The 14,079-nt window shown below is 36.0% G+C and overlaps 1 protein-coding gene across 3 annotated transcripts; it reads left to right on the top strand.

Annotated features, from left to right (window-relative positions):
• The first annotated feature begins 332 nt into the window (after window positions 1–332).
• Window positions 333–9,663, top strand: SPS1F (sucrose phosphate synthase 1F). 3 transcript variants are annotated; one of them, XM_088880463.1, is made up of 14 exons: window positions 333–470; window positions 596–823; window positions 933–1,022; window positions 2,375–2,616; window positions 2,967–3,030; window positions 3,165–3,863; window positions 4,468–4,581; window positions 4,744–4,875; window positions 4,985–5,161; window positions 6,527–6,580; window positions 6,666–6,728; window positions 6,827–7,765; window positions 7,974–8,101; window positions 9,034–9,663. In XM_088880463.1, the coding sequence occupies exons 2-14, from the start codon at window positions 641–643 to the stop codon at window positions 9,311–9,313; spliced, it is 3,165 nt and encodes a 1,054-aa protein (XP_088736589.1). In that variant the 5' UTR covers window positions 333–470; window positions 596–640; the 3' UTR covers window positions 9,314–9,663. The 3 variants fall into 3 exon arrangements, with proteins under 3 accessions (XP_088736589.1, XP_011078416.1, XP_088736590.1); XM_011080114.3 differs by having other exon boundaries at window positions 388–823; XM_088880464.1 differs by lacking the exons at window positions 333–470; window positions 596–823; window positions 933–1,022 and having other exon boundaries at window positions 2,475–2,616; window positions 2,957–3,030.
• Window positions 9,664–14,079: the final 4,416 nt, after the last annotated feature.

Genomic DNA, 14,079 nt, shown 5'->3' on the forward strand with positions numbered 1-14,079 from the left:
AATTGTTAAATCGTGTATCGACTCATCTTGAGTAGACTAATATACCCTACTCATTGTTTACTTCACTCAACCTCAGATTTTTTGTTTATAACTTTTCAAATCTTTTTCAAAAATAAATAAGCGTAAAATAGTAATTTCCGCCTAAATGTATAGGGGTTATACAATTATTTTTTTTATAAAAAATATTCATAATTATGTCAAATTTAAAAAAATTCCATAGTAATTTACCGGAAATGTTGGAAATGTTTATGGAGTGTTTGGCAATAGCCGAAAAATGAATAAAAACAATGGACTTTTGTCAATTGAGAGTTGAAATTTTCTTCACTTTTTCTTTTTCTTCTAAAGCAAAAGAAAAGAGTACATATATAATAGCAAGAACAGTTGGGCGTATTAGTCGCGTCGCCTGCCTTTGTCTCTCTGTATTAATATTCTCGGAATCTCTCTCTATACGAAATTTTGCTCTCTTTCAGGTTTCAGCTCCCTCTCTCCTCCTCACCACCTCCAGAAACATCTTCTCTCATCACACACTCTCTCTCTACACGGACAAACACACACTGATATGTACTGATTCTGCTCGATTTGATTGCGGATATAGATATACATATATATACAGATACATACAGATAGAGGCAGGAGATTAATGGCGGGAAATGATTGGATAAACAGCTACCTGGAGGCGATTCTCGATGTCGGACCGGGCATCGATGAAGTGAAGTCGTCTCTGCTGCTGAGGGAGAGGGGGAGGTTCAGCCCTACCAGATACTTCGTCGAGGAGGTGATCACGGGGTTCGATGAGACCGATCTCCACCGCTCCTGGGTCAGAGTATGTGTTCGTTGTTGATTCTGTGTGAGTTTGTGTATGTTGCATATATGTGTATATATATATTAGTGTGTGTGTGTGTTTATGTGATGTGTGTGTGTGTGAAAAATAGGCGCAAGCGACGCGCAGTCCGCAGGAGAGGAACACGAGGCTGGAGAACATGTGCTGGAGGATTTGGAATTTGGCTCGGCAGAAAAAGCAGGTTTTTTGTTTTTGTTTGAGCAGTTGTTATTTTTTCTCATTTTATTTATGATTCTTTCTTTTATTCAAACTCTGGCATTTGTGTGTGCACGCCCGCGTTTGGAAGTATGGATTGTTTGTGTTTCTGTTTCTGGCAGATTTAAGCTTTTGATTAATGTGGTGGTTATGCTAGAGGTGTTGCTTGTAGTAAATGATTTTTGTAAGTGTAAAGTTGATTCCAATTGTTTTTTGGTATTAGATTAGTGCTATGAATGGACTTATTATGGTGATCTAAAGAAAAAGAAAAAAATTTAACTTTACAAGGTATTATAATTAAAGAAAGGAAAAAACATCCTTAGTTTTTTATTCTCATTTAAAGGACCAAACATATAGCTTGCAACTTAGGAATCCATTGGTCAAATTCTTCTTGATAGTTAATAGGTCCTGTTCACTTCATTACTACTGAATGTAAACTCATCACATATGTAAAATTAAGGGGCAAAGGTGGATCTGTTATTTTAGTATGGAATCTCTAAAATCGTGAAAAAATAAGCAAGAAATTAGACGTTAAATGTACACAAACCACAGTTTCAAAAGCGAAAGAGCATTTGCTTTTTTCTTAGAAGTCGTTGCAACACTGGTGAGGATGTGAATCAATCGAAAATCTGTTCTCAATTTTTCTAGTCCTTCCCAGTTGGTTGTATTTCATGCTCCATCTCATTGCTGAGCTTCTCCTCTGGCCAGCCCCTGATAGACCAAAAGTTACAAGCTATAGCTGAAATTGGGAACTGTATCTTGCTAAAATTGTCTTTGCCAGCCATATATAAATTGTCTCAGATTCTCTGGACATTCCTGATGCCAATGCCATGTGCATTAACTCCAGTTCCTTGTTTCCTACATTCTAGGCAATGCAATAGGTCAGCAGTAAAAGAAAATCCTCTAGGTTCTGAGCTGTCATTCAATTAAATCCTTTGCAGTATCTGCGACATGGATATCTTTGACATCAATTTTTCTATTTGCTTATATTTTGTGATTGTGATTGCAACTTCTCCGTGGTTTTCTGTCCTTATTCCAAAATAAACTGTAATTGAACATAGTGTGATAATCTTTTGCCCTTCTATAGTAGGTTAGAGTCTTCCAGAGTTGATGCTTGCTGGTTTCTATTTATTGATAGGCTGATGGTGGGATCGTTAATTATAAGTTATGACTAATTTTCACATTATTTGCCTTTACATGCAATGGTAGGGTAAAATTAATACCAAACGGTTATAAGCATGGTTTGGTTGAAAAATATTGTTCATAGTCTCTAGTTTGTTGACTAAAAGATCTACTGATCAATCAATTATCTCTCTAACAAATAATTAATTCGTTTAGCTTGAGGGAGAGGAGGCCCAGAGGAATGCTAAACGCCGTCTTGAACGTGAAAGAGGTCGCAGAGAAGCAGTTGCTGATATGTCTGAAGACCTATCAGAGGGGGAGAAAGGAGATGTAGTTGGTGACCTTTCAGCTCACGGTGAAAGCAATAAAGGCCGCTTGCCTAGAATTAGTTCAGTTGATACTATGGAGGCCTGGGCAAGTCAACAGAAGGGGAAAAAGTTGTATATCATATTGATAAGGTAATTTTTTTTTATCCTTTATTTATTTTCAGTAGATATTTATAGTCTATTGATAAGGTAATTTTTGGTAAAAAAGAGTTGTTACAGATAACATGCACTTTAAGATTATTTTACATGGTTCAATCTCCAGTTAAAATCACCATCTTACACCCAGACTTCTGTATGCATTGAGAATTTAATGTACCAACCTCCTAAAACTTCTGAATGTTAAGTCAGCCAACCCATTGAATTGAGACATGTTGAACTGTGAACAAGACGGATCTTCTAATTTGATGCCCCCGCCTGAAGAATTTGATGTGTTAAAATTAGCAAACTTAATTACATGTTTTCTTGACACTAGTCTCTTACAGCCTTCATGGTCTGATACGTGGCGAAAACATGGAGCTTGGCCGCGACTCTGATACTGGTGGCCAGGTACGACTGATTTCAAGAAACTTAAATCTCTCATTTAATTGTCAGTTTCTCTCTTTGGGAGCGAGTTAGCCGCTTGATACATTCTATGACTTTGGTTTAGTTACAGAAATGATTTCCTTTCATGTCTTCTTCAGGTGAAGTATGTTGTTGAACTGGCAAGGGCTTTAGGTTCTATGCCTGGTGTGTATCGTGTTGATTTGCTTACTAGACAAGTATCATCACCAGAAGTAGACTGGAGCTATGGTGAACCCACAGAGATGCTGCCCCCACCAGATTCAGAAGGCTTGATGGATGAGATGGGAGAGAGTAGTGGCGCTTATATAATTCGCATTCCCTTTGGGCCAAAAGATAAATATATTCCAAAAGAACTATTATGGCCACACATCCCTGAATTTGTTGATGGTGCTCTTAACCACATTTTACAGATGTCAAAGGTTCTTGGTGAGCAAATTGGTAATGGACATCCAGTCTGGCCTGTTGCTATCCATGGGCATTATGCTGATGCAGGTGACTCTGCTGCTCTTTTATCTGGTGCTCTGAATGTTCCAATGCTTTTCACTGGTCATTCCCTGGGTCGTGATAAGCTGGAGCAACTTTTGAGACAAGGCAGACTGTCACGGGATGAGATCAATTCTACTTACAAAATAATGAGAAGAATAGAGGCAGAAGAGTTATCCCTGGATGCCTCTGAAATAGTAATTACTAGCACAAGACAGGAGATAGAGGAGCAGTGGCGTTTGTATGATGGTTTTGATCCAATACTAGAGCGTAAACTACGTGCTAGAATTAAGCGTAATGTGAGCTGTTATGGAAGGTTCATGCCTCGCATGGTTGTAAGTATTCTTAGACTTTTAGAGATATAAGTTCTCATCTTATCAATGTTTCTAGATCATAGGTTTGCAATCAAGGTTCTCTTTAAATCCTGCTTCCTTCTAGGACATATTCTATAGATTCTTCTATCAAAATGAGCAAATAGCTTAGGTTGCTGTTACAGAAGTCAGGTATCAGGATCATTCTGTACAGCTCAACGTGACTTTTACTTGATAAAACTGCCCAAAGAAGACTTTTGCAGTTAGTGTGAAAAGAATAAAATACTATTTCAACTCTTTAATGTGAAAGAAAAGAAATAGAGCTTCTCTGTGGTGATTATTCTTTACCACCTGATAATCCGGCGCTGAAGTTATTATTCTTCTAATTCATTTGTTTGTTAAGTTGCCAAGAAGTGTAAGATTGTTATGATTTACTTCAGTCATGACTATTAAAGTTCTCAACCTTCAACTACTCATTTAAGATAGATCTTCTGATATATCTAATTTGTTCACTTTCTTCATAAAATAACTGTACCTGCTATAAAATTTTAAAACTATATGACCTTTTCCCACTGTTTTGATATAAATTTACATATGTTTCAATAAGTGCATGAGTTTCTTCTTGCAGGTAATTCCACCTGGAATGGAATTTCACCACATAATTCCACATGATGGAGATATGGATGGTGAAACAGAAGCAAATGAAGATGGCAAGTCACCAGATCCACCTATATGGACAGAGGTTAGACAGAACCATGGTGCACTCAATTTGCAACATGGCAACTACAAATTTCATTACCAACTGTTTGTGAAATATAGCACCTGCTTTTGGTTTTCCAAAGTTCAGACTGTATCTAATAGATGATGTGCTGGTAACCAAGATAATATCTGTTTGTAAACACAGATAATGCGCTTCTTTTCCAATCCTAGGAAGCCTATGATTCTTGCACTTGCCAGGCCAGATCCGAAGAAAAACCTAACAACCTTGGTCAAAGCATTTGGCGAATGTCGGCCACTAAGGGAGCTTGCTAATCTTGTAAGTAACAAAGACATTGACATATATATTTGACGGGTATTTTCGTGTTGTTTTGTGGAGCGCTGCACCCATGTTGAACTTTTAATTTGTTTCCCTCTGTGTTTTGCAGACCTTAATAATGGGTAACCGAGATAATATTGATGAAATGTCGGGCACAAATGCTTCTGTTCTTCTATCAATTCTTAAGTTGATCGATAAGTATGACCTCTATGGTCAAGTGGCATATCCTAAACATCACAAGCAATCTGATGTTCCCGACATCTATCGTCTAGCAGCAAAGACCAAGGTAGCCTTTACCCTCATGTTTCTCTGATTTAAACCTGGCTTACCCAAGCTAAACAAATATTATGAAATTTGCACTGCCTACTCTTCATTCAACTTGTTGACCTGAATTCCTTTCTAACAAAGATAACTGCATAAATTGATGCTTGTTTTGCCAATTTTTTGTTGTTCTTAAAAAGGTATGTATACAAAATACATTGGCACTTCTTGGATGGGAATTCTGCTGTTACCAGTTAAATGTTATTATTTACACTGTTAAGGATATAATATTGGAGTGTTTACAATTTTACAAATTTATTAACTGTGAAGTTAGATTGTCTTCTTCTCATTTAACCCTATAGTGGGAGTTGTAAGCTCATATTGGTGGTATAGTTTTTCACAGATCGAGGTTTGGGCTTGATTTCCCCTCATGATTCACAAATCTTTCCCACTACTCTTTTCCTAGTTTCTGAGATTCTCCAGTTTCATTCTAATTAAACTGTAGTGCTTTGGGTCGATCCTTGACACAATAAGGTGGGTGTAAATTTCAATCAAGTCGACTTTATTGCTCCACATTCTTTATCCTGTGAAAAGTTATTTTTCCAGTTGAAATGGATTTTCTATTTCAAGAGAGACTTCACAGAAACCATGTTATATTCTCAGAAGCACATTTCAAATTTTACATCTGAAAATAATCTAATTATTCAATGAGGTTTGTGGATGGTGTAGGTTAATCTCTATGATAATCTCTATTGGTTCTTGGTGATGGTCTCTAAAACCCAATGAAAGGCATCATCCTAGTGTTTGTGAATGCATATTGCATTTTCCATGTACTGCACATGAGACTAAATCACATTTTAACACATTTCAGAAACACCAAAGAAATGGAAAAAGGATAAAAAAGGTGCTCACAGCAGTTCTTACCTTCCATAAAATTAAATATAAATAAAACCTTCTTTGGAAGCACATTCACTCTGCCACATCTTGCTGCAAAACCTTGGCTACTGTGATGCACTGGACTTCATGATTAGGAGTATTACAGTTTGCATGAAGGGCAAGAGTATATTGCTCATCAGGCTTGTATATGAAGATAAAGGCTTAAGATGACTCACTACCCAAAAGTTACAAAAGAATAGGAATCAGAATCTGTGACTAGTCCTACCATGAAATTAGGCATGGAATGTATGCAATTTGTTCTAGTACTTGGAGCTAATAGTTTATGTTAACTATGAGACTGCTTTTGAATGTTATGTTGGAACCTATATTGTCTGTGTTTTATTTTCTCCTGGCCGGGTGCTTCCATGTAAGCACCATGTTCCCTGTGCATGATTTTGAGATGTATAATAAATTCTAGTTCTGGTTAGAACATAATCTTATTAATGTTTGGCAGGGCGTTTTTATAAATCCAGCTTTTATTGAGCCTTTCGGACTTACACTGATTGAGGTATGCCTTCTAGCTACACTCTTATTAAGAATTGACTTTTACAACTTTGTTAAGGTGATCAATGTAAATTTCTCTATGATTACAGGCTGCAGCACATGGTTTGCCGATTGTTGCCACAAAAAATGGTGGCCCTGTTGACATACACAGGGTATTTCAACTTTTTCTTACTATGCAGTTATTAACATTTCATAGAATATTATTTGTCTTCTGAAGATTATATCCATGTATATTTTTTATTGATGGCAGGTACTGGACAATGGTCTCCTTGTTGATCCCCATGATCAGCAATCTATTGCTGATGCTCTTCTGAAGCTGGTTGCTGACAAGCATCTCTGGGCAAAATGTAGAGCAAATGGACTGAAAAATATTCACCTTTTTTCATGGCCAGAACACTGTAAAACTTATCTTTCTAAAATAGCAAGTTGCAAGCCGAGGCAGCCTCGCTGGTTGAGGAATGATGATGATGATGAAAATTCAGAATCAGATTCACCAAGTGATTCCTTGAGGGACATACAGGATATATCTTTGAACTTAAAGTTCTCCTTTGATGGAGATAAGAACGAGAGCCGAGAAAATGCCTATGGTTCCGTAGACTCTGAAGATCGGAAAAGTAAGCTAGAAAATGCTGTGTTGACATGGTCTAAGGGTGTTGCAAAGAGTGCACAGAAATCTGGATCTACTACTGATAAAGGAGACCAGAACTCTAGTGCTGGTAAGTTCCCAGCATTGAGGAGGAGGAAACACATTTTTGTGATTGCTGTGGACTGTGATGCAAGTTCTGGTCTTTCTGAAACTGTTAAAAAGATCTTTGAGGCCTTTGAGAATGAAAGGACTGAAGGCTCAGTTGGATTTATCTTGGCAACATCCTTCAACATTACAGAAATACGTTCTTTCCTGATTTCTGAAGGATTAAGTGCTACTGACTTTGATGCATTCATTTGCAATAGTGGTGGTGATCTTTATTATTCATCTCTTCATTCAGAAGATAACCAATTTGTCGTGGACTTATATTATCATTCGCATATTGAGTACCGGTGGGGTGGTGAAGGATTGAGGAAGACTTTAGTTCGATGGGCAGCTTCTACAACAGATAAAAAGGGAGAAAAAGAGGAACACATTGTTGTGGAAGATGAAGAGACTTCGGCTGACTATTGCTATTCATTTAAAGTTCAGAAGCCTGGAGTGGTAATACCTGTTTCCTTCAGATCTTATTTATGTCCTTTTCAGTGTTAAAGCCTTCTGTATGAATACCTTGAAATGTGCTCCAGTTCTTTGTCTCTACTGCATTAGATTGTATTGTGTCTTCCAGGAATAGGCTCATCGCCTCATCATATTTTGCTGGAATAACCTTCTTGCAATAGCTCGTATCATAACTTAACTTGATTTCTAGCAGATCCCCCCTGTAAAGGAAGTAAGAAAGCTGATGAGAATTCAGGCACTACGTTGTCATGTTGTCTATTGTCAAAATGGAAGCAAGATTAACGTAATTCCAGTCCTGGCATCTCGTTCCCAAGCTCTCAGGTAAATATTTTTTATCAATGAGTTTGTTTACTGGCATCTTATAGCCATTGTGATCTCTTTATCGTGATGCCTGAGAACAAATTATTAGCATAATGTTGTTCTGTGGCCTTTTGCTTGTTACTTAGTGTATATGGATTATAAAGATTTTACTGATCCAGATGCTTCATTTCATCATCCAATATTATCATCTCCACCGCCTCAGTTCCCTTCTCTCTTTCAATTTAAAAAGGAAATAAGAGTTCTAGGACAACCAAATGCTATCAGCTTCGTCTTGGTGTATGTTTGGTGTCTTGTGCCATTTGATGGTCTTTTTGTGGAGTATGCTTGTTCATTCAGGGTATTCAGATCATAACATATTGCCCTACGCCTCTGCTTCCCAATATTTGACCATTAAGAAGAGAAAGTCAAAATAAGCTATCATGACACGTCAGTATTCATGTCTGATGATAGACTCAGGGAATAGCAATTATTGATGCATCTCCTCAATAATGATATTTATATGGGTTTGCTTTAATGTCATAAATGATCGTTGCATGTGTCGTAAGGCTAACAGAGGCAAATGAATGGAATCCAATCATCCTATTTTTGATCCAGCACTTTATATCTGTTATGTTTCTCGAGATGCTTGGGTTAACACGACTTTTTACCAATTTATTTGAACAGCTACTGGAATTGCCATAAAAAATGTTCCTAAATTTTCCCTAATTAACTATGTTCTAAGGCATAATTTCTTTGGCTTACTTGCCTCAACCATCTGTTTTTGGAACTAGGCTTTGTTGTTGGTTCCCATTATAGTTTCGTCCATGGTCCACTAAATAATTCTGTAAGGAGCAACCAGTTTCCTTTTATGTGAGAACATCAATATTTTACTTGGTAACGACCACATTTTTAATACAGAAGCAAGAGCTGACATGGGAAAACTTGCTCTTCAGGTATTTATATCTCCGATGGGGTATGGACTTATCGAAAGTGGTCGTTTTTGTTGGCGAAAGTGGAGACACAGACTACGAAGGACTGCTTGGCGGTGTTCATAAGTCTGTAGTGTTGACTGGAGTTTGCAGCAGTGCAAGTAGCCAACTCCATGCTAATCGAAGCTACCCACTTTCTGATGTCATTTATTCTGACAGTCCTAATATTGTCCGAACCTCTGAAGAATGCAGCAGCTCCGATCTCCGAGTCTTGTTGGAGGATCAAGGGGTACTCAAGGGCTAAATGTCTTCACTAAAAGAGAGCCCATATACATGTTTGAGTTAGAATAATTCGACTACTGCACTACACTCTGTAAACACTGCAGTTTGGCTCCTGAAAGCTTTGTTGTTGAAATATTTGAAATAAATATAGATCCATTCTTTGTTTTGCACTTGGGAGGAAATGGAAACAAAAAGAGTTGCATGCCCAATAATTGTGTACAGATGTAAATTTTGCTTTCCTGAAAGAGAGCTTTGTGCTTCGTCTGTACCTTATTTTGTTTTCTTGTGACCTCTCGTTCCCATTTAGAGTGTAAATAAACTGTGTCGATTTGAAGAAATTTTATTTAAGCTTGGTTTTGATTTTCTTATAAAGCTTCAAATTGGCTTGAAGTTACTGCATGCGTCTAAATCGAACGAACATTAATTGAGTCAAAGTTCAGCTATGAACCTAAACCTTTGTTATACTTATGTGCGCGTTGTCTGTGGAGTTGATGATGGCTGATGCAGCAGTTCAGCTCTTAAGTTTATTGCTCTCACTAGTGTGTTGGATACCAGCGTATGATGATACAAAAGTTGCCCAATAGTCTAATCATGATTCCACATTACCCATGCCCGACCCTGCATCATATCTGTGTCGAGGGCCAACCGGTGGACGCCTCTAGTGCGGCTAGTCGTTGGGCTGATGCGCCATACGTTGCTGTGGGTCTCAACTCTGTAAGACTGACATTATGACAGGTGCGTCTTGCGGTATTGCAGTCTAGTCATCCTCCGGTGCATAAATGGACTCCTCAGGCGCAATCTGTAGATACGCCGATTGTCCAATATTTCTAACATGTTAATGTGTCGTCGACCAATATACATAATATCTCTGTCCCATTGGAAAATGCTAGTAATCATACATACGGAATTATTAAAAAGACAATATATAATTTGTGCTATACTGAAAAACGTATATTGTACTATTCCACCAATGATGAATGTAGTGATGGGTTACACAAAAGACATACTGCTGTCATGGATTCCTACCGGAAAATGCATCTCCCCCATGTCGGACTCATACCATATGCATGGATCAGATGTAATGGTTGTGTAGGTGTTATGTCGCCACTTAAACTCATAAGATAACAACGTTCAGAATGACTACGTAATATTTGTACCCAGTGCTCTATAGCCATCTTTGCGACAACATCATCCGATGTGTGTACATTGTACACGAGTATTCTCATCCAAAATCATCCACATAAATCGTTCAACATCGAAAGACCAACCTTTCTCTTTGGGGGAATTTACGGATGCTTTCATTTTTCGTATCTAAAATATATTTCTTTTTTAGTTTTATTATCCAACGTTTCCAAGTTATCAGATTTGGTATCTAAAGTTTTTAATTTCCATCTACCTAAGTACTCTCGTTAGATTGACTATTAAAACAAGCAGTGAACCGAATTTTGGATGGAAAATGACTCTTGAGGTTTGCTTTCATCTAAAAAATAAGTCGTTCCGTTAGTCAAAATTTATTGAATTTACTGATATTCACAAAAAATTCGAATGAAAATTGATATTTACTCTCGATTGATTGATTACTGACTTATTGTAGGTCAAATAATTTTTTTCGAACTAAACTACCCTTATAACCGTGAAAATAGATTTCCTCACATGCATTAACGCGTGAAGACGTATGGGGAAATTTGGTCATAAATAGATTTATTTAACCTACAACAAATCAGTAATAAATTAAATAGGGGGTTAATATAGATTTTTTTTTAATTTTTTTGTTAATATCAACAAATTTGATGAATTTTTCACTAACAAATCTAAAAAATGTTAGATATAATTTTTTATACTAAAAAAAATCTATATTATATAATTATATCAAATTTCAGAAGAGATGAGTGTAATTATCGTTGAATGTAAAGTTGATTGTGGTAACGAGACAATTGCAAGTGAACATGCATGCATTCACAACTTTATACGTCTTGTTGCTGTCATATTAATGTGAATACACTCAATTGGATCTGATGTTGCATTTAATTACGTGATGGCACACAATTAATAATTGATTTTGCAATTGAATTGGTGGTCCGTACAGTAGCCCTACAGCTGACATCTTCCCAACTGTTATTGCCACTACGTATTCATGAGCAAGAGTTAATTATATAACGTAATTATCGTGTCCAACTAGCCATCTACAGCTGTTAAATTATGAATTTAGGACATATCTTTCTTAATTAATCTTTTACGTAATTCAATATGAATATTGTTTACTTTTATTTTTTATGTAGAAATAAGTTGTAGAGAAAGTAGTAAGTTAAGGAGTTGCCGAAGTTGAAAATATTTAAATACTGAAGAGAAGAATAGGAAAAAACAAATTGGAATCAAGAAATAAGCTACAAAGTTAATGCAATTTACGCTCAATGATATTGTAAATGAGCGAATTATCCCTTTATGAAAAAAAAAAAAATAGGTACTTACCCCCCTGTATTAATTAAAATAAAGCAATTTTACGTCCCCCGTCTAGGAGATAAATTGCTTCACTTTAGAAAATATAAGGGAGGTAAATTATTGCATTTTAAAAAATACAAGGGAATAAATTGCTTAAAAAAAATTCATAAGAAGATAATTTGCTCATTTACAAGATCACAAAAGAGTTGCTTGCATTTTTTCAGAAGCATTTATGTTAAAACTACTATTGCCCTTGAATGATTTACTTAATTAATAAAGGTAAAGATCGTTCAGTTGAGAGTAGTGTGTATTTTGTAAATTTATTACGGATATGTAGGATGGAAACCCTTGTGGTATCTTCTTTACACAAAGTAGACCTGATCAACTATTACAGAGATTTGGAGTACAAAACTCCTTAATAATTACAGACCAAGAATATAAACAAAATATTAACAAAAAATGAACAGAATAAAAAAATTGAAATACGAGAATAATATTAGGCTCAGATAGAATTAGATCCAAAAGCCAAGAATGCTCATAACACGATCACAGAGACTCAGCTACCACAGATAGCCAAAAAACCATGGCTACACCACCAAACCACACCACAGATCACTGAGATTTTAGACAAGCACAGTCACAAAGACCCACTACAATCTCAACACGTTTGTCGTCTTGCAAGACACGCAACCCGACTTTTAAGCACATTTGGAGTATTCTATCTGATTTAAACCATAAAAGAATTTTCACTGCAAGAAATTATATATACCAATCGTTAGGCAAATTAAAAAGGAGAGTAAATTTATTGATAATTAATTAGCAAAGAATTAGCTAAGGATAAGAATTTAAAGCTCTATTGATTTCAAAATTAACATTAAAAACAAAATATTCCTTCCTATAAAGAAAACTTCATAGTTGGCTTTGGCAAAAAAATTTAAAAAATTTCCCCCAAAACTTCGTTAGTAAAATTTTTAGCAAAATCAACAACAAAAAAATTCAATGTCTAAAAGTCAGCGACGAACTAATTACCAAATAAATATTTTTCTTGTTAAATTCATTGATAACATAAATTAACAATAAATTCTACTATTTTTCAAGAAAAATACATTATTACTAATGACATTATTTTTTATCGTATTTCCTAATTTGAATACACATCACATCAATAATGACTATGAAAAAGGCAGTTTATTCATTGGAGAAAGTATATATATATATATGGTCCAAGCATAGGCATGACAATCGAGAAAAATATTACTAAATTGTTTATTTAATATTCTAGGAAAAAGTTAAAATAATATCTTGGTAGCAAGTAGGGCAACAATATTTTACCTATCGAACGTAGTCGGATACGTTCCTCATCTACTTGTTATCTTTTTACCAACAATGGATATATCATTTTTATAGGATATAATGCAATTTATTTTCCTTTGTGATATTAAACATGAACAAATTATTCATTCTATAAAAAAATAAACTAGCAATTTACTCATCTATATTTTAAAAAAGGGAAAAGTATTATTCTAGTCCGCTAAGTATGCCTAATTTTAATTTTAGTCTGATAACTATGTCTATTTTTCTTTAGGTTCAGTAACTTACGAAATTGTTTACTTTTAGTCCTCTGGCAGATTTTCGGACAATTTTACCGCTATGCAACTTTTGAAAGACAGTTTTAATCCATATGCACTTATAGGGGTTTACACAGTCTAAACACATATTACAAAAAAAATATATTAAAAGAACCCTATTAATGAAACGAAAAATCGACTAACAAAGTGATGGAGAGAACCTTTATTATCAGTTAAAAAGAAAAAAAAAAAAAACCCTTCATTAAGGGTGAAATAGACATCACAGCAGGATCTGTGTGCAAGATCACTGGTCTGGTCGTTGGAGTCCCGCCTCACACCTTAACCCGTAAACCGACCTGGGGAGACAGGATGGATTGTATGCCACTCGACTAAAGCAAAGAAATGCCAAGATTGCGGCACATGAACCCATCTACAGTGTAAAGTTGGGTCCTATAAATACTCAAACACAAATCATTTGAGGTACCTAGCATCAATTGCTCTAGATTGTCCATCTTCTAATCTCATATTTCTATTTCGACCCGAACTAATTTGAGCGTCAGAGGGTTTTAGTCGGGATGAACCCGACGAGCCTAACGTATGTGTCTTAATCCTCAGGACCCATCACCAATCTGGAGAGATTATATGGACGAATCTTAGGTTGCTTCAAGAGGTTGCATATTCGAGTTGGATCAGTTGGCGTCGTCTGTGGGAATCTGAGGATCGCCAGCTAAAATATTGAAGGAACATTGAGAAGGAAATGTGCATGGATGCTGGAGTTCGT

This window comes from Sesamum indicum, linkage group LG5 (assembly GCF_026168435.1).
Source record: "Sesamum indicum cultivar Baizhima isolate 11 linkage group LG5, ASM2616843v1, whole genome shotgun sequence".
Lineage (NCBI taxonomy): Eukaryota > Viridiplantae > Streptophyta > Magnoliopsida > Lamiales > Pedaliaceae > Sesamum > Sesamum indicum.